The 21,041-nt window shown below is 36.1% G+C and overlaps 1 protein-coding gene across 1 annotated transcript; it reads right to left on the bottom strand.

The window, feature by feature from the left end:
• Positions 1-3,590: 3,590 nt before the first annotated feature.
• On the bottom strand, positions 3,591-4,607 carry LOC107789778 (NDR1/HIN1-like protein 6). Its single transcript, XM_016611646.2, has one exon. The coding sequence runs from the start codon at positions 4,482-4,484 to the stop codon at positions 3,723-3,725; it is 762 nt and encodes a 253-aa protein (XP_016467132.1). The 5' UTR covers positions 4,485-4,607; the 3' UTR covers positions 3,591-3,722.
• Positions 4,608-21,041: the final 16,434 nt, after the last annotated feature.

The following is a 21,041-nucleotide window of genomic DNA, read 5'->3' as shown; positions in this document are numbered from 1 at the left end:
GGACTTATCTAGAATTGTCGAAAATTTGCCAGCACAAGCTACGAGTTAAATATTTTGAAAGAAAAAAAATGGTTATAGCTTTAATTGTAGAGCAGAAACAGGCTACCCCATTAACAATTTAACTTTTGTGATGGACATGTCACTCATTTAAAAGAAGAACTAACCTAATTAGCCGCATAACCAACCACGTAAACTAAAAATAATGGACGAATGTATAAGATATGTATACTTCATATATATAATATGTGTATAATTAAATATAATTTATATATACTGATAAAAAAAAATCGTGAATCTGTTCGACTATTTGTGTCAGATATATTCTTAACGTCAAAATAGCACGGGCTAGCCAGTTTTCGGACTGGTAATTGAAAAATAAGAAATTTTCATAAAGCACTATCTTTTAATGGTAATTAGCTATCTATAGATACCATTTGCTCTATTACGGATTGTAGATACGTATTTTGTTGTTATAGGATGTATTAGATATATTTAAGCTATTGTATTCATGAATACAATAGCAAAATAGGCGTGAATTAGGGAAGTTCAGCTAATCAGTTGTTGTATTAGAGTGTATTTGACTGTATTCATGGCGTGAAACATGGGATTACAACTGGATAGATTATTGTATTCGACTGTATTCACAGCGTGAAACAGGGGATTACACTGTTTTTAAACGGAAAGTGAATCAATTAACATAATAGACTCTTAATATACCTCAACACACTCAATTATAACACACAATTTTTGTATTTCCAGTTATAAAAAAGATTCCCAACCGAAAAATACCCCCAAAACATAGCAATCTTCAGAGAAATTATATAATACATCTGAATACATAAATTATATTAATTAAAAATACATATGAATACATTCATGGCATATAACGAGAAAGTGAATACAATGAAATACATAGAATTCAACGGGATATATTGATATACAATGAAAAAAAAACAGTAAATACAATGAAATACATGGAATACAACAAGATACATTGAATTATAATGGAATAAAAAGAGACAATGAATACAATGAAATACATGAAAATACAGCGTGATACGTTAAAAATTCATTGAAATATATTAACAGAAATCATCTTCTTCATCGCGATTAATTGAATACCAGGGGCTTCTAATTTGATTGAAATATAATACCAATACAATAATTTAATCTTTGTTTCTCTCGCAAAGCTTTTAGTTTCGATGCCAACATAAACTTGGGTTGTTTCTGTACCTTATCACGATCTCTACTTTGATTGAAAAGATTCAGTCTTTTTTTGCTTGACTCGTCCTTTCTGGAGCTTCGATTTGGAAATGCTTGCTAGGATTTCTCGTTGGATTGAGATTGAGCATCGTGTTTTTAGGGAACGGGGGAAGAGAATGGTATGTATCAAAGTAAAGAGAGAAAAAAAAAATAGTGTAATTGAATAGCGTATTTAGTGATTTAGGAGTAGGAGGTAACCAAAATTAGATATTTTGCTATAAACATTAAAATGTATCTATAGAATATAATTTTTTTAAATGGTATTTATTTAAAATAAATAAGGTGTTAACCTTTGCTGTAGGAGGTAAAAATTCCTTTAAAAATAGGCACGTTTGCAAAGTTATTGAAAAATAGGCACTATTTTGCTGAAAACATGGGAAGTTCCAGCATCATATACTGGAGATTGGAGCACATGTATATGAACTTCCAGCATATAATGTAGGAACTCTAGCACACGAAAAAGTTCCAGCATAATACTGGAGATTGGAGCACATGTATATGAACTTTCAGCATATAATGTTGGAACTCTAGCACACGAAAAGTTCCAGCATAATATACTGAAGATTGGAGCACGTGTGTATGAACTTTCAGCATATTATGTTGGAACTCCAGTACATGGAAAGTTGCAGCATAATATATACAGAGATTTGAGCACATGTGTATGGACTTCCAGCATATTATGTTGGAACTCTAGCACATTATAAAATTCCAGCATGTTATGCTGGAAGTTCACATGCAAAAAATTCGAACTCCAGCATATTATACTGGAATATTTTTCGAATTTTGAACAATGTTTTTGTTCAGATTTATCTTTTACATGAAAAGTGCCTAAATTCTGATTACTTTTAAAATTATGGCTATTTTACAATTACCACCCGTAAATATTGCTATTTTTGAATTTCCCCCGGTTAAACAGCCAACACAAGCCCAATTCCATGTCACATGAGCGTTTCCGGTCCTATTGAGAGAGTCTAATTCATTGAGGTTTTTATCAGTTATATATTTAAAATTATATTGTCCTTCATATTAAAACTCTAACGTTGCATTTTTAGAGGTGTGTCTAGTACACACTTCTAATTAATAAAAAAAATATGTCACGTAGTACTACACGTAGCTATTTAACTTATCCTAAAACCTCCATAAACTAGCGTTTTTGTCAATACCTGCTTAAACTACCTTGTATTTCCCAAATTCCTTGAACTATATTCCGCTATATATTAAAATACCATGTTGAATTATTAGCGGTGCATCCGTATAACTATATTAACTTATGGATTGTACTAAATTTTTGATATAATTTACTCATGATGTATTACTTTCGGAATAATGATTAATTCTACAAATTTTGGCCAAAATAGGATCTAATATAATGTATTATTTTTGGGTTTAATTGTGGTTGTGTGTTTTTTGCTAGACTCCAATTAATTGACTAAGTCCTTGTTTACATTCACTTTGTAGCACAAAAAACAAACAGATAAATGAAGGCATATAGTATAGTGTTGCATTTCCGAAAAAATTATCTTATATTACAAAATAAAATTACAAAAAATAAATTTCACAAATAAGAAACCAGTTGGCTAGCAATACTTCTCTAATTCTAGATCGATTATGCAAATAAGGTTTAACAGATTCGACTTTATTCTCTATAAGATATTGGTTTTAATAAGAAATTTTAAATGAGTGTTCTTTCAACAATAAGGGTAAGATATGAAAGAAGACTAAACCAAGAAAGAGAATAAATCATTATAGATGAAACAAGAGAGGGAGAACCCATATGGAAAACTGAAGAAAGAGGAAAAAATGGAGAAGAAATGCGAAAAAATGAGAAAAAAATGTTGAATATAGAGAAAATAACGAGAAAATAAAAACAATTAAGAGGGTTAGGCTAAATAGTCGTTACACTCTGTCAGGTAGGTTGTTTTGATGGCTTTTTTCAGTTGTCACGTGCTCCTAAGCGAGTTATAAAACATGTTATGCTAATAAGCAATGAGGGGTTTTTTAATAAGAAGAGCGATATAGTCCAGAGGGATTTTGGGGACACTCGATAGTTTAAGTATATAACCGATAAAAACATTGATAGGTTAAAGGGGATTTTTATAGTATTAACTCTGACTTTGTGTTATAATTATTAAAATTTGACGTGTTCTACCAATACAGGAACAAAGATTGCTCTAAGCGTTCACACAATAGAAAAAGATAGTTGATGCAAAAGAGACAACAAGGAAAAGAAGAAAAAAATGCAGTAATTTATTACTATAAAAAATTACAAAACAGCCATAAACATAAATGATGCAGATAAAACGATCAGCCTTATTGTGAAAAAGCTCTCAAAAGAAATATAATCTATAATCCTCCACCAGATTTATTGCAAGTAAAAAAATGGCAAACATAGAATATAAAAATTTAAATAAAAATGTACATGCATGGTAGACTATAATCAAAATCAAGAATGGACCAGTTTAAAACCTAAACCGGACCTTACACTTATTATCCCTAATACGAATAACATTATCAGGAGACAAGCTATCCACGTTTAGTCTACACTTCAACAAAAACTTCCACTTCGTGAGCTTCAATTTTCCCAACTTGATCCTCACTGGAACCTTAACTCGAAGATTCAATGGAATAGTTCCACTCTGTTGATCCAACTGCAATGACTGCAACAAATTGGTAGCATTCTCTGTTTGCCCTGTCATTTTCACGTTAAGTACAGTTGTATTTCTATGGCCTTGATAAAACTTTGGCAATGTCCCTTCACATAAATTTGTGCCTTTGTACCACACACTCAAATGGCTTCCATTTTCGTAGTAAATTCCGATCTTTTTGTTGGGATTTCTTGCAGTGATGTTCACGTTAAACGTTGCGGACAAGCTCATGTCGTTGTTCATGTTGAATTGCGTAATTCTCATGCTGTCGACTGAGTATTTAGGTATTTTTGGTTGGAAGACAAAGTAAATTATGGCTGCTAAAATACCTAGGAGTATGATCACTAGGAAAAGTAGGCAACAGGACCAACACAAGCATTTTTTGCAGCAGCTTCTTTTCTTTGGTGGTTTTGATGGTGAATATGGGGTTAATGACCTTCTCAATGGTGGTTGCTGCCGCTCAGGATCGCCGTTCTCCGACCGTGAAGAGCCACGTGGCACCAACGGAGCCGTGGGTTTGGGTAGCGCTTCCTGCTCCGGTGCTGGTGCCGGATGAATCTTTTGGTGATCTGCCATTGAAAGAAAAGTTGTAACAAGATTAAGAACAGGGGTGCATGTGAACAACGAGAGCAAAATGTTATACAAAAGGTATTTTCTTGGACCAAGATTTTTTTTGTATATATAGGGACTTTGAAGAGTTAGAGAGATTATTTGAGCGTTGAAAAAGTGACAATAAAATACAAACTATAGGGGGCATGTAAATGGACTATGTGATGTTTTCAAGCTTCCTTCTTTTGACTTTTTGTGTAAGAGGTTGAATCTGAACAAACCAGTTTTTCCGTTTGAGCGTGCACGTACCTGAATAGATCAATGTTACCCAATTACTTTTGCGTATTATTTCATATAGTAAAAGCTTATGTTGAGGATTGCCCAATTTCTTGGCACGTTAATACTTTAGGGTCCAAAAAATACGGCTTTATGTGTTCCTTTGTTATTCGCTCGTTTTGTTAAGTATGCAGTTTTCCAAGTTCTTTGCCGCCCAAGACGATGGTGAGATGAATAAAATCCTTCTACCCTTAATAAAAATTTTTGAATTCGAGCCATGAGAATAAATAAAATCTTATATCGAATGTGCCCCTTTAAATGGATATTAAATGGCACTAATCCAAATTCGTAGGGACTCTAACTGTTGCGGAAGCCAAATGTATATAGTGTGAATAAGTCACAACTACTATACCAAAAATTATGACAGCCACCAAATAATAAATAAGACAATAAAACAACAATAAAGGGAACACTAGAATTTACGAGGTTCGGCTAATTTTGCCTACTCCTCGGACACAACCAATATTTTATTTCACTCCAAAAATACAAGTGAAATAATACTAAAGAGAGAAGATACAAATGCCTTAAACAGATGAAAAGGCAAATGAGAGGTGTGTTTCAATCCTAAACATTAGGCCTTCTTTTATAGGGGAAAAATCCCCCCAAACTTAACTCCCAACCAATGTGGGACTTTGGCATTTTGCCAAACTTCAACAAATCTCCACCTTGGCAAAATTCCACATTTTCAATTCTCTCTCAATAACAAATTTTGGTTGTGTCTTCATCTTCAATCTTCAGTGTTCAACAATGTTGATCAAATCCAAACAATGTTGAAACTTGACCGCAGTCACCACCTTTGTCAGCATATCAGCAGGATTCTCTGTAGTATGAATTTTCTTCACCGTGACTCCACCTTCTTCTATGATTTCGCGTACGAAATGATACCGAACATCAATGTGCTTCGTCCTTGCATGATAAACTTGGTTCTTCGCTAATTGAATAGCACTTTGACTATCACAAAAAATTGTGATACCTTTTTGTTCAACACCAAGCTCCTTTAGCAATCCTTGAAGCCAAATTGCCTCTTTCACAGCATCTGTAATAGCCATGTATTCTGCCTCTGTTGTAGACAAAGCAACTGTTGACTGCAAAGTAGACTTCCAACTAACTGGTGCCTTTGCAAAAGTAAACACATAACCAGTAGTTGATCTTCGTTTGTCCATATCACCCGCAAAATCTGAGTCACAATATCCAACTACAGACTGATTGTCTTCCTGCTCAAAAACTAACCCGACATCTACAGTATTATGAATATACCGTAGAATCCACTTCACAGCTTGCCAATGCTCCTTCCCTGGATTGTGCATATATCTGCTAATAACTCCAACAGCTTGTGAAATGTCAGGCCTTGTACAAACCATTGCATACATCATGCTACCAACAACATTTGCGTATGGTACCTTTGACATATACTCTCGTTCAGCTTCATCCATTGGCGACATAGTAGTACTTAGCTTAAAATGGGAAGCAAGTGGAGTACTTACTGGCTTAGTCTTGTCATCTATGCCAAAACGTTGAAGTACTCTCTTCAAATATTCCTTTTGAGATAAACAGAGTTTCTTTGAACGTCTATCTCTAATTATCTCCATGCCAAGAATTTTCTTTGCCTCACCCAAATCCTTCATCTCGAACTCCTTCTTCAGTTGAATCTTCAACTTATCAATTTCTTCCAAATTCTTGGAAGCTATCAACATATCATCAACATATAGGAGAAGATATACAAAGGAACCATCTTTAAGCTTGTGCAAATACACACAATGATCGTATTTGCTTCTCTTGTACCCTTGCCGCAACATAAACTCGTCAAATCGCTTGTACCATTGTCTAGAAGATTGTTTCAATCCGTACAACGATTTTTCAAGTTTGCACACCATATTTTCTTTTCCAGCAACTTTGAATCCTTCTGGCTGAGTCATGTAGATTTCCTCCTCCAAGTTTCCATGTAAAAACGCAGTTTTTACATCCATCTGAACTAGTTCCAAATCCAATTGGCTACCAAAGCCAACATAATTCTAATGGAGGAATGTTTTACAACTGGAGAAAACACTTCATTGTAATCAATTCCCTCCTTTTGAGCATATCCTTTGGCCACCAATCTTGCTTTGTAGCGAACATCTACTTGGTTAGGAAATCATTCCTTCTTTGCAAATACCCATTTGCACCCAATTGCTTTCTTTCCCTTTGGGAGATTGGCCAATCTCCATGTATGATTCTGATGAAGGGACTGTATTTCATCATTCATGGCAATCCTCCACTTATCTTCTTCTGAACTTTGGACAGCGTCTTTATAAGTAGTAGGAACATCATCAGCTACAATTGAGGTTGCACAAGCAACCGTCTCTATGAGACGAACAGGTTTCGTTATTGTTCTTTTTGGCCTGCTGGTTGCTATTGATTCAAGTTGTTGTTGAGGTTCCTGAGTTGGAATCTCCTCTACTGGCTCTCCTTCCAGAGGGTAATCTTCATTTGTTTCCTCCTCTGCTTCTTGTGTAGGAAAAATAAATTTTCCCTCAAACTCCACCTGCTTAGAAGCACCTTTATTTTGTTTGGTATCTTCTGTTACCTTATTTACCATAGCAGATTCATCAAAGGTAACATCCCTGCTGAATATTACTTTCTTTGTCATAGGACACCATAAGCGATATCCTTTGACTCCAGAAGTAATTCCCATAAAAATAGCTTTCTTTGCCCTTGGATCCAATTTTGACTCCGTCACATGATAATATGCAGTTGAGCCAAACACGTGCAAAGAGTTATAATCTACAGCAGGTTTTCCGTACCATTTTTCAAATGGTGTTTTGCCATCAATAGCAGCAGATGGTAGACGATTAATGAGGTGGCATGCATATGTAATTGCCTCAGCCCAAAATTCTTTGCCCAAGCCAGCATTGGACAACATACATCGTACCTTCTCCAGCAAGGTCCGGTTCATACGTTCTGCCACTCCATTCTGTTGTGGTGTATGTCTAACAGTGAAGTGTCGGACGATGCCATCATTTTCACAGACCTTATTGAAATGATCATTTTTGTATTCACCTCCATTGTCTGTGCGAATACACTTGATTCTCCTGCCTGTCTGATTCTCCACCATCGTCTTCCATTTGAGAAAAATTCTCAACACTTCATCTTTGCTCTTCATTGTATACACCCATACTCTTCGGGAAAAATCATCAACAAAGGTTACAAAATAGTGCTTCCCACCCAATGAAGGTGTTTTGGAAGGACCCCAAACATCAGAGTGTACATAATCCAAAATGCCTTTAGTATTATGGATCGCTGTACCAAATTTAACCCTTGTCTGTTTCCCTTTAACATAATGCTCACAAAACTCCAAGTTGCAAGCCTTTACTCCTTTTAACAATCCTTGATCTGATAGAGTTTTCAAGGATTTTCCTCCAGCATGTCCCAAGCGCATGTGCCATAGCTTGGTTGCTTCTGCCTCTTTGTCGTCACTGGATGTTACTGTCGCTGTCCCAATAACTGTACTGCCACGATAGCGGTACATATTATTATTCTTCCGATTAGCCTTCATTACAACTAGTGCACCGGAGCATACTCTCATCACTCCATTTTCTGCAATGATTTTGAACCCTTTTGATTCTAGGGCTCCCACAGAGATGAGATTCTTCTTCAAATCCGGTACATATCGAACATCTATCAATGTTCTGATCATTCTATCATGGTTCCTTAATCGTATTGAACCAATGCCATATGAGGTAAGAGGGCTGTTATCCGCTGTGTGGATGACTCCATATTCTCCTTCTTGAAATTCCATGAACCAGTCCCTGTTGGGACACATATGATAGCTACAAGCCGAGTCCATCAACCATATGTCTGATGATGTTGATGACTCTGTTGTAACTAATGAGAAGTCTGAATCATCACAATCAGCTACATTTGAATCCATAATAGCCTTTCCATTGTTATGTTTGGCCTTATTCTTCAACTTCGGACAGTCTTTCTTCCAGTGCCCTTTTTCTCGACAAAAGGCACATTCATCTTTACTGGGTCTGGATCTTGACTTGGATCTTCCCTTCTTTGTCCTCGTTTGATTTTGAGGACGACCCCTCACAAACAGTGCTTCTCCTTCTCTGCCCTTCTGTTTTTCTCGCTTTCTTTGTTCATAGCTGTACAAAGCTGAACAAACTTCTCTGAGAGAAATTTCGTCATTTCCATGGAGTAGAGTAGTTTCAAGGTGCTCGTACTCATCAGGAAGTGACGCCAACAACATTAAGGCCAAGTCACCATCATCATAAGTTGTATCCATATTTTGCAAATCTGTGACCAACTTATTGAAACTGGTGATATGTTCATTCATCGTGGTACCAAGAACATAGGTGAAGTGAAACAGTCTCTTCTTCATGTACAATTTATTTTGACTGTTTTTCTTCAAAAATTTATCCTCCAGTGCTTTCCATAATTTACTTGCAGAAGTTTCCTTTGTGTATGGATATTTCTGCTCTCTAGCAAGGTAGGATCGAATGGTACCGCAAGCAACACGGTTGATAATTCTCCAATCTTCTTCTCCAATAACATCTGGTTTCTTTTCTTCAATGGCCAGATCTAGCCCTTGTTGAAAAAGGACATCTAGAACCTCGCCTTGCCACATCCCAAAATGTCCGGACCCGTCAAAAATTTCTACCGCAAATTTCGCATTTGACACAATTCTTGTCATAAGCGAAGATGCCAATGACACTTGATGTAGATTCTTCTTGTTTATTGTCCCCCATATTTGACACAAACATTATTTAATAGCTGACGACACAAATCAAGATTATTTCCTTTCTGATGTAGAAGATCAGACTAAGCTGCAACTACAGAGCATACTCAGACAGAACCTTGACTCAGTTACCAAGATAAATCTTTTCTGATGTGGAAGATCAGACTATGCTGCAACCATAGAGCATACTTAGACAGTACCTTGGCTCTGATACCAATTGTTGCAGAAGCCAAATGTATATAGTGTGAATAAGTCACAACTACTATACCAAAAATTATGACAGCCACCAAATAATAAATAAGACAATAAAACAACAATAAAGGGAACACCAGAATTTACGAGGTTCGGCTAATTTTGCCTACTCCTCGGACACAACCAATATTTTATTTCACTCCAAAAATACAAGTGAAATAATACTAAAGAGAGAAGATACAAATGCCTTAAACAGATGAGAAGGCAAATGAGAGGTGTGTTTCAATCCTAAACATTAGGCCTTCTTTTATAGGGGAAAAATCCCCCCCAAACTTAACTCCCAACCAATGTGGGACTTTGGCATTTTGCCAAACTTCAACACTAACGAGTGGGAAACCAAAAAAAGAAAAAAAAATCGTGACAATTAATGTCCAAACTTTTAACGGTTTGAATTTGATTGCCTTTCATGGTTGAATTCTATGCATAACCTTCCAATATGAACAAAAGGTTGCCTGGTATTTCATACATGTTTGTTTTTGTTTTTCCTGTTTGTTAAAAGGGGCCTAAGAGTTTTTAACTTTGAGCAGAAATTGTGGATATGAGTATCATTGAAATATTAAAAGAATGCATCAATAACTGATGTGCAAATTTTACGTGCGCACACTCGAAGTTCAGACAATTACATAGATATACTTTCAAAATTATAAAATACACTGATAACGAATGAGAACGGCCTAGTAACCTTTGATGCCCTTGTCCTAAACATTTTTCACTTTTTAATTCTTTTCTTTCCTTTTTCCTCAGTATTTGAAAATAAATATTTGTGAGCATGTGTGAGAAGAAATTGGAAAGATGAGATTCACTTCCTATCATAATTCAGTTTTTGGATTTGTCGAGGGAGCTGGAGGGTGATTATATATCAAGATCACTCTTGTACTAGTCAAACAACTAAAACCTTTATATAAAAGTATAAAATCAACCAAATTTAGAAACTTCAAAATCGTTTTTTTTTTTGGCCAAATGTTAAGGGTCTTTCCAAGAATTTTTTTTTTTAAATATCAGACAAATGTGAAAATAGGTCAGTTGACTATCCAGGTTTCATGTTAAGTATGTACACGCCACCGCAAGAAAAATCAAACTCTTGTTTATTCCATTTCCACCATTGCTTCTACAATAAAATATGGTTTTAAGTCTTAGGTAGCAACAAAAATAACAAAATTCAGACAAGTTAAGCTTAGAAACAGACTTTTTGGAAGCTTCCTTAATACAACTGAAACTTCAAGGCAATATGTCATTGGAATGCATTGACGATTGCTTTCTTTCTGTGTGATATTTTGGTGCTTTTGAATACCAAATCCTCTTGACTTTAGGTGCCTTTAGAACATTGGTATGGGAATTGCTGAAGTTACAGGGATTTGAATTACTTCATTTTTAGTCAAAGAAGTGGATATTCTTATGCCACATGCACAGAGGCGGAGGTAAAAGTCGGTCAAACCAATCGATTTTTATCAAACACTATATTTATGTTAAGAAATTAATTAAATAAGTATATATTTTAAATTTATAAACCAATTATTAGCACTTTAAGTCATCGTTCTAAAATTTAAAACATATAAAATTAAATTCTTATTAGAACCTATATATAACCTATATTAGAACATATAAAATTAAATTCTTATCTCCGCATCTGTACTTGCACTAGGTGTTTGTGATCTACCACTACCAAAATAAGCTCTTTTTCACCAATTTTAATGATGTAATTGGTGAAAACAGATTTTCTTATTATACCGTCGGTGAATAAAACTTAATTTTTTCCGTCTAGGAAAAGGATGAACGAGGGCAAATACTGTTAAAACTTGGTCACCCTGGAGCCTCAACAAATAAGATGTCCCGCAACCTGAGAATTTCCCAAGTTCCTCATTGAAAATTAGATGTGAATATCCCTAGCTAAAAATAGCTAGAGTTTTCTTTTGTATGAACATATATAGTCATTCCCGAGCTATTTTTCAAGCTAAGTTCATAAATATACTTTTCCTGCTATTGGCTTGGAACATGTTCCTGGATAAGGCATAGCTTAGAAGCTATGACTAGCATAATTCCTAGCTTACATAAACAATACAATTGCCGTGTATAAATTAAAATATGATAAAATCAATTATTGAAACTATTTAAGTCTTACCAAATCATATACGGAGTATATATATTTGATGTATCTTGCACAATCATTTCAAATAGTTGCATTCGTCCTTAAAACAAGATAGATATTTATAAGTGAGATAACACAAGGCGTAAAATTAACAGCAATAATATATACTCCATGTCTGATGTCTCCCTCCTCTACTTCAACATCTTCATTCCTTCGTATTAAAGCCTCATCCACTTTCTCCAAATATTCTTTGTTTGTATTTTGAAAAAGTAAAGGTAACTAGTACTAGTTATTATATGAAATAATATAATTCATCAAAACACAAGTTATATGAAATGACGCAATTCATCAAACCAAACTGCATAATTCATTATCGCCCTTCCCGAAACTAGCATCCAACTCTATATATAACGATTTAGCACAACCACCCCTAGCTCGATCATTTCTACATACAAAAGACATCTCTTCAAAATATATCAATCTTCTTGTTGCTGGAATTTTCATCGGTAGGACAATGGAATGTGATCGGTTTCAAATTCAATTAGACTGAAATATACAATCAATCAAGCTGCTGCAAATAGTAAATCACAGTGGACTATATTCAGCCTTAGAAACTGTATATTTCAATTAGAAACTATTTAGATGCATTGGCCACTGAGTACTGTGAGCACGTGATTTTTGTCTTACGCGACAATCGCTCCAAAAGAAATAAAAAAATAATAACAAATGGTCCTGCTGTACAATTTTTGGATTTTATGTGACACTTTGTTAATTGTTTATGATGTTTGCCCATTGCTATTCTATTAAAATAAAATACAAGAAATGTGTGTGTCAGGCATAATTTGAACCGTAATTCGGTTGTTAAATAGAAAATCATAAAATACGCATTTTTATCGTGATTTGTTGTTTTGTTTAATCTTACCTACTTTTAACATTTTTATATGTGTGTGATAAAAACATTAAACGTTAATTAATGGTTTTAATTTTATTTAATTAGGTTGTGTGTTTTTAGAAAATTGGAAATTAAAAAAAAAAGGGTTAAAATTTGTTGAAGTTGGGCTGATCCCCATTTCAAATTTAGGGCCCAAATGAGCAGCCCAAGTTATCGGTCCGAACAGCCCACCCCCAGGCCACAAAACGACATAGTTTGACACCAAAACTACGTCGTTTCAATACCAATCCATCTCAACCATTCAAACCAAACTGATCCAACGGCCAAGATCTCACACCCCGTACCCACTAACAGACCCGACCCGTCTCACCCGGACCGACCCCAACCCTTTACCCTCGAAACGACACCGTTCCCCGTTAGTTGAAGGATCCTGGCCCTTCATCATGTCTCATCCAATGGCCAGGATCCACCTATCCACTAACTATATAAACTCATAACCTTACCCTGCCCCCTATCCGAACCCCAGCCTTAGGTCACCTTCGTCCTCATCCCCTTCCCCTCCAAAACCCTAGCCGCCCCTGTATTCTTCACCATGAAAGCCGGCGGCATGGACGCCGGTGACCCCACCCTTAACACCATAGAACCCCCTTGCCATCCTGAACATGGATCTGTTAACCGCTTAACTCGAATCCCTTCCCACCTTCTCGAATCTTCGTTTGAAGATTCGAGTCGGAACTTGACTTACACCGTTTAACCCCAGTTTCACACCAGACACTCCCCAGACCCCCCTCGTGACCAAACCATGCTTGGTTTGGTCCGAATCTGACCAGGGAAGCATGAATCCCAGATCTAATCTTTGGAACCTTAGGGTTCCTCGTCACTGGTCCGTATCTCGTTTAAACCAAGAGATTAAGGTCTAATGGACCTTAATCGAAGTGTTTCTCATCTGAGAAACACTTCGATTAAAGTCCGTTCAGCCTTAAGAAAGGTCTGTTCGAATCCAAGTTAAGGCTTTTGATTTTTCGGGATTTAAGGTGAGTTTTGTTTTCTTTTCTTTATTCTGTTAGTCCATGTTTGTTTAAAAGGCTGTTCATGTTGTTGTGAAATTTGTGTTTCGAGTTTTACCAACTGTGTCCTGTCTACTTTGCCTGAACCTCGGTGTTTTGAGTCCTTCTGCTACTTGTTCTGATAATGTGTATGTATGTATGTGTTGTGCAATTAGCTGAATTTCAAATTTGAACTGATTAACTGATTCCTCGAGTACAATTCTGCTTAGTCAGTACAATTCAAATCAGGTGTTCGATACTGTTAAATGTCTGATTTTGGCTACGATTGTACATGTTATGATTAATATAGTCGAGTCGACATGTGTCGTCAATTAGTTTCAGCTGCCTGAACAATAACAAATCGATTTACTTTTGATAAGCATGGCCTGAATCATTTAGGAACTGAGTTTAGTGCTTATAATTGTTAATTTGAATCAGAAATGTAAAAATCAATGTTCTGTTTAGTCACAGCTCTGAATTGGAGGACATGTGCACTTGTGCACAGCATGTGCACTTATGCACCACATATGCATTGCGCACAACCTGTGTCCTGCATAAAGGCTTTTATTAAGTTTAAAGTAATTTGACAGCACATGCTGTCAGATTACATTCTGCTGCCCATATTCTGCTTTAAGTTTCAGAAATAATAAACCTTACTCAAAAGTAAGTTTGCCAGGGAATGTCATGGGGTTTGTTTTTATTTAAATGGTAAGTGGAAACTGAAAAGAAAGATAGCACATGGGAGGGGTGTTCTGATTGTCTAACAGGCTGTTAAAGGGCTGATTTTAGGTTGATAAAAGGGAACGGCCCTCAGTTTAAAAGGGGGAGAGATTTTGGATATATACAGACACACACAGACAGACATTAAAGAACAGGGTGAATTGAGAGGGAACATTGTTATGAGAGTTGAGTTCTGAAAAACAGAAAACTGGAAAAGAATTCTTTTGGATAGCCAAAAATAGATTCCAAGACTGAAATTGGACATTGGATTTTGAAAAGAAATAGATAGTAAGAGGGATAAAAATACAGAAATCAGAAACTGGTTTTCTTCTTGCTTTTGTTCAATTCTTAGCCTGCTCAGCCTATTCAGTCAGTTTTCTTTTCTTTCAAGTATCAGCTAAAGTGTGTCAGTTTGGTTTGCCTTGGTTGATTCCCTTGGAATTGGATTGTCTGGATTTCTGTTTCCTACTGCATTGTCTGCTGCTGCCTTTCTGCCATTTGTATCGGTTCTAACTGTATCCTGCACTGGGAGCTGTCCTATTTGTACCTGCTGTTACTGCTGTTGTTTGGTGTTGCGTCTTTGTCCTACTGACCCCTTGCTTCTTCTGTTGTATCCAACATCCAGGTACATACTAAGACTTTGCATCTGATATAACAATGAAAGCATGAAATCAAAGATATGCAGAAGTTTAATCATTCGTTTGCTGCAGTTACAGTTTTTTTACGAATGTTATTAAGATCTATGTAATTTGTTTAGTTTGTAATTCAATAAAGAAACACGTTAGGTAGCCTTGTACTTAATCGCAGCTTAGTCCGTCCTAAATTGTGATTTCGTTTGCTTAATGAGTTGTCTAATGAGGAATGTATGAGTGTTTTAACACACAGATAATTAGGTAACTTTTCAACTAATATTCTGCATGTATAGAAAATAATGCTTTAAGCTTGCCAAATATGATATTTAGTTTTATTGAATCTTTGTAGATAGTTCACAAGATCCTGTTCAAACTCTATTAGTAGTAGTTTCCGATAAGTTAATTCCACTGATTTGGTTTAAATAAGCGAGTTTCAAACTAGGATCTGAAGAACATTTATCATAAGCTTTTAACAGTTCTATTAATCTTGTATATTAATTTCCCCTGACAATTTAACAACATGCTCATCCATGAAATAAGGCACAAAATAACTCACGCCTCATAAAATCAGATAATCAAGTAAGGATCCGAAGCTGGTCAAGCATGTAATTAGCACATAATCCTCTTTCTTTCATTTTATTAGAGACAAATGTAATAGAAATGTAGACGCTTTTAGGATATCCTTTCTAAAATAGAGACGAGCCTCGCCAAATAAAAAAATATAAATTGCGGGGCCCTCAATAACTAAACATAATAAATATTTAGAATTCAGGACAAGCCGTTTAGTAAATTTTACGGCCTTCCCAAAATAACAATACGCTAGTTGCTTTAGGCGCACCTTTAATAATTTAACCTTCTTAAACACGGGTGCACATTGATGTGACCCAAATCCGAATCTCAACGGAGTCAAAATGTGTCGACGACCACGGGTGCATTGATTGTGATGTGGTTCGAGATGCATTTTCACGACGTTGCAATTCTATAAAAATAAATGATAATAATAAAAGCGGTTTAAACTTAATAAAAGCACGTAAGTCATAACATATATTTAAATCAGATATTTAGCCATTATAACAATTTAAGCGACCGTGCTAGAACCACGGGATTCGAGGGTGCCTAACACCTTCCCTCGGGTCAACAGAATTCCTTACTTAGAATTTCTGGTTCGCAGACTTCATTTGGAAAAGTCAAAAATTTCCTCGATTTGAGATTCAAGATAAACCGGTGACTTGGGACACCAAAAACCAAACCTTTCCCAAGTGGCGACTCTGAATTAAATAAATAATCCCATTTCGAATATTGTCACTTAAATTGGGAAAACCCCCTCGTGCATTTTTACCCTTCGGGGCGGGCGCGCAAAAAGGAGGTGTGACAAGTACATATGGATATATTTAGGCACAGAACGGTGATTGCAATTTTGTGAAATCTGTCCAACCCCAACACACTAGTAGAATAACATTTCGCCTCACTTGTTTCATTAGAATTGCATTATGAGGAGTGATGACTCTATGCAACTGTAAATAATTCACCTTATTGTTGCCATTGACTCAGTCAAGAGCAATAACAATGAACATAAAGACAGTAGACAAGACAGCAAGACGATTCAAAGATAGGTGAATGCTCGCAAACCTGTTGACCAACCTCCAATGCAAGAGCACTTGGTTCTATAATCCCTGACACAGGAAAACCAAGAACATAAGTGATCCATGAGAACTTGCTCTTCTCTTCTCTGGTTGTATCCATCTAGGTTACCGCTCAAACAGCATTCCAGCAACATCTTATAGCTGCATCAGTAATGATATTAAAATAGAAAAGAAGAAAATGATAGAAAAGACCTAGGTAGACAATACCTTCTGATATCGAACTTTTCTTTCTGTCTTCAGTCTGAAGATGGGCTGGACTATTTCCAATGGCGCTGTCACTGATGCTAGAAGACTGTCCCAGGCTTGTTTCGTGCAAGCTTGGATCTGCTTTAGTACAACGCACACAGAGTGCACCTCATTTACGCCGTCCAGAACTTTTTGGATCCGCTACTGCAGGCAGAAAAGTTACTCCCTCCGTTTCAAAAAGAATGAACATATTTGACTGGATACTGAGTTTAAGAAAGAATATAAGACTTTTGAAACTTGTGGTCTAAAACAATCCAAAAATATTTGTGTGACAATAAATCATCTCATTAAGGGTAAAATGGAAAGTTTAAAGTTACATAGTTTCCAAATTTAGAAAGGAGTCGTTCTATTTTAAAAGGATTAGAAAGGAAATAGGTTCATTCTTTTTTAAAGGGACGGAGTATTAGTTAATTTGCTAAAATAAATATACTCAACAACTAATCAAAAGCACAACATTTTATGATGGTTAAAAGTGATTGGTTGTTTCATGTTAAACTCAAGTCAAATCCATGCATACCTTCTCTTTTTGCAGAGCGCAAATATGAGATTGGTACTCGGTGAGCTTTCTCGTGACAAGTCATAGTCTTTCAGATTCAAAGAAGGTCTCAAAGCATTAACGATATTTGAATACCCAGAAATCTCACTAGTTATCTCATCAATTTGTATATTTATATCTGCACCACTTTCATCTTTCTTAACTCTTAAATCATCTTCAAGTGGTGTAATTAATGCCAGTTTCTTCTTCAATGAAGCTGACTTCTTCCATGGTTGTATCCATTGAGTTGAAAAAGCACGGTTCTGAAGGATTGTTACTCGAACTGCAGCAAAAATATTTATAGTATTAAGATGGATAGAAGACTGGATTTAGCTCCACATGAAACTCTTAGGAACATAAGCATCAAATTAGAGCATGAGAAGAGCAGATTATGGATTCAAGAGTTCTAGCCCTTTTAAGTTATTGGTTCCAGATTAATAATTTTTAATTATTTCTTACGACAAATATAGAGTTTGGACAAATATTACTGAATTCAGCCGAACCCGCACATTGATCTCTAGCTCCGCCACGGTAGAAAGAAATGCATAAAGGGTCTAAAACAGCACAGAATCAAAAGTTTAAGCATACACTATTGCACGCCAGTGTATCTCAGTTTCAGGAATTCTAATAACCATCTCATGCTCATAGGAAATCGCCTGAACTAACAATCTCAGGTACACATAGTACATATATTCTCACATTGATGAATTTGAATACAGGGTCATTTGAATGACAAAAGAGAAAAGTGATAACGCCAAACTATGCCTTATACAAGGACACACACGGACGTAGCAAATATAATCTGAGTAATTCCGCTCAGAGTTGAACCACAGAGAATTAACCTATCAATTACTTTTGACTGATTTACTACATTCACAGAATCAATTTTCCCCAAACTTTGTAATTCACAATTGATGATATTTCTAACAACTAAAGTCTGAAAATAATTAATAGCTGAAAATTAACTATGCTTGATGTGTAAATAGTTGGAATAAGGTCTAAGGTAATGGTTTCCCCCGTTGGTGATTTCCTTGGTTGTACGTTTCTTATAGCGATGCCTTAGTTGTCTCTATCAATCAAGAACTCTCCGGCTATCATAAATCTCTCTCAAGCAATTATGATAATTTACTAGACGCACTCTCTCAAGCTACGCTAGCTAGATTCACATTACCGTTCTTTTAGATTGCACCCGAGGTATCGTTATCTCTAATCCAATCTCTAAACCCTCGGTTATGACTCTCGTCTATACTCCGGGAGTGATGTTGTTCAAACAACTACCTAAATATGCACTCTATTAATAGGAACGGGTAATTGAGGGCCCTTTCAACTAACCACAATCAAAACGTAGATGAACAAATAGAGATTAACAACCAATTCAAATTATATTAATATAACAACTAAGTCATCCCCAACAGGTTTCACCAAAACCCTAGATTAAGGTATTTAGCTACTCATGACAACGTAAGAATAAACTACGAAAATATTCATAATGGCCAATTGCAAGAAAAATAGAAGAGAATAAGAACTATGATGTTTTGGGTGATCTCTCACACTTGTTCTTCTTGCAAAAATAATCTCAAAATAAGCCCCCTTTTTTTCTTGGGCGAGTTTCCTACATCTTATAAGGGTTTTACAAAAGTTTTCCCGAATTGACACTTTGGCCCCTTAACTTTCTGGACTGTGAACATGCCGCCACGGCCGTGGCGTCGACCGCGGCGCTGACCGCGGAGAACACTGACTCCAACCGCGGCGCGGACCGCGGTGGCAACCACAGTAAGTATGCTGGGCCTTTTTGTCTCCGCGTTCCTTCTCTTTTTGCTCTTTTGTGTTTGGATACTTCTTGAGTGGGTGTTTTCTTCACGTTATTGCCTCTAAACACTTCATGTTGCTTCCTCACATCTTATATTCCCTGCGAAACCAAATAGCATTAATTAAAGCATTTTATTGGAAACTTACATTATAAAACAACAACAAAGCATGGACAATTATGGTGTAAATAACAACTATATAGCCTATTATCAACACCCCACACTTAAATTATTGCTAGTCCTCGAGCAATTCACCACACTTCATAAAAATTCATTCCCTATGCTTTTCACTCAACGACTCACGCCATGAACATTTCACAAGAGTTACACCTAGTAGTGAACAGCTTTTACCTCAAGAATCAAGTTTTTCGTACCCTGTAACATTTGCACTTACTCAAACCACTCTACACAATAGTCAAGATGCACCTTTCCTTTGTAAATCACATGCCCTCACATCACACAAGAGAGTAGTTCCATATATATAATGATAGTGATAGCAATTAGGAACTCAAATAGACAAAATTTGCTCACTCTCCAAAAAGAACATTCACATGCCACAAAGATGCACCATAGGCTTGCCCCTAGTGTAGTACTCGACTAATCGAGACCCACTCAGTCTAAGATCAATAGGACTTTATTTGGTTGTAATGTAGGCTAAGGGACGGGTACGATACATTTGGATATAGTGACTAACCTCCCTAATCACTTTTAATACAATTACGTTGAATTTAAAAATCTCATTTTGTAAGCCAACACTACACCACATTTATTTAAACATCCTCATACATTAGGTGCAATTTGTACAAGCTACCACTTATTAATCACTACAAAATATATATGATTTTTTTTTTCGTGGTGCTTTTCTTTGTATGCTTCACATTCTGCACTTTTTCTCTATTTCCATGGTTCCACTTCAAAAACCAAACCACCACCCCACACTTTTGTTTTCACATAATCCCAATACCAATCTAGTGCTTAGTGAGAAGGAGGAAAATTGGTTCAAACAGCAGGCTATTCAAACAAGTGGTTAAGGTTCACATTGTGGTTGCCAAAGAAACAGACTTATATGCTCAACGGGGTTAACTAAGATGTAATGCATTCAGGTGGGTTCACTTTATATGTCTGGCTCAACAAAGACATCAAAAATCGAATGAAGCTACTATTTTGCTTTGCAAACACACAGGGCAAGTTCTAAGCATCAAATGTACAACATGGAATACAATGATACTCACACCCACATGGCACATGACTCACTCCGAATTAGTTTATCAAAACATTCTCTTTTGAGTGTTCAAGTTAGGTACAAACATACAATTTTTAAGGCACTTAAACAAGATTCAACCCTTGAAGCTAAGCGCTACACTCTAGCGTCTATCGTGTTCGGGTGTAAGAATGCTAAGGGCTTTTCTTCTTCAATTTTAAGTTCGTCACCCATTAATTCTAACCTAAAACAAAAAAAAATCTACCTATACCCGGTTCAAGCTAAACCCTTGAAAAAGAATCGTGGCCCAAAGAAAAACCAAGGGGGAGTTACTACACTACCTAAGAAATAAAAAAAATCTTTTTGGTGTTTTCTATAGACTAGCTTCCCTCAAGAAAATTTGTCTAAAGAATCCTTCATTGGGAAGAGTCTTTATAGTTCAATTTTTTTTTCTCGACTTACTCCCT

The sequence above is a fragment of the Nicotiana tabacum genome, chromosome 3 (genome assembly GCF_000715075.1).
Source record: "Nicotiana tabacum cultivar K326 chromosome 3, ASM71507v2, whole genome shotgun sequence".
NCBI classification, from domain to species: domain Eukaryota; kingdom Viridiplantae; phylum Streptophyta; class Magnoliopsida; order Solanales; family Solanaceae; genus Nicotiana; species Nicotiana tabacum.
This window is presented reverse-complemented; position numbering and strand designations above follow the sequence as displayed.

Coding starts and splice junctions, on each gene's coding strand:
- LOC107789778 (XM_016611646.2), bottom strand. CDS start 4,484: ATGGCAGATCACCAAAAGATTCATCCGGCACCAGCACCGGAGCAGGAA.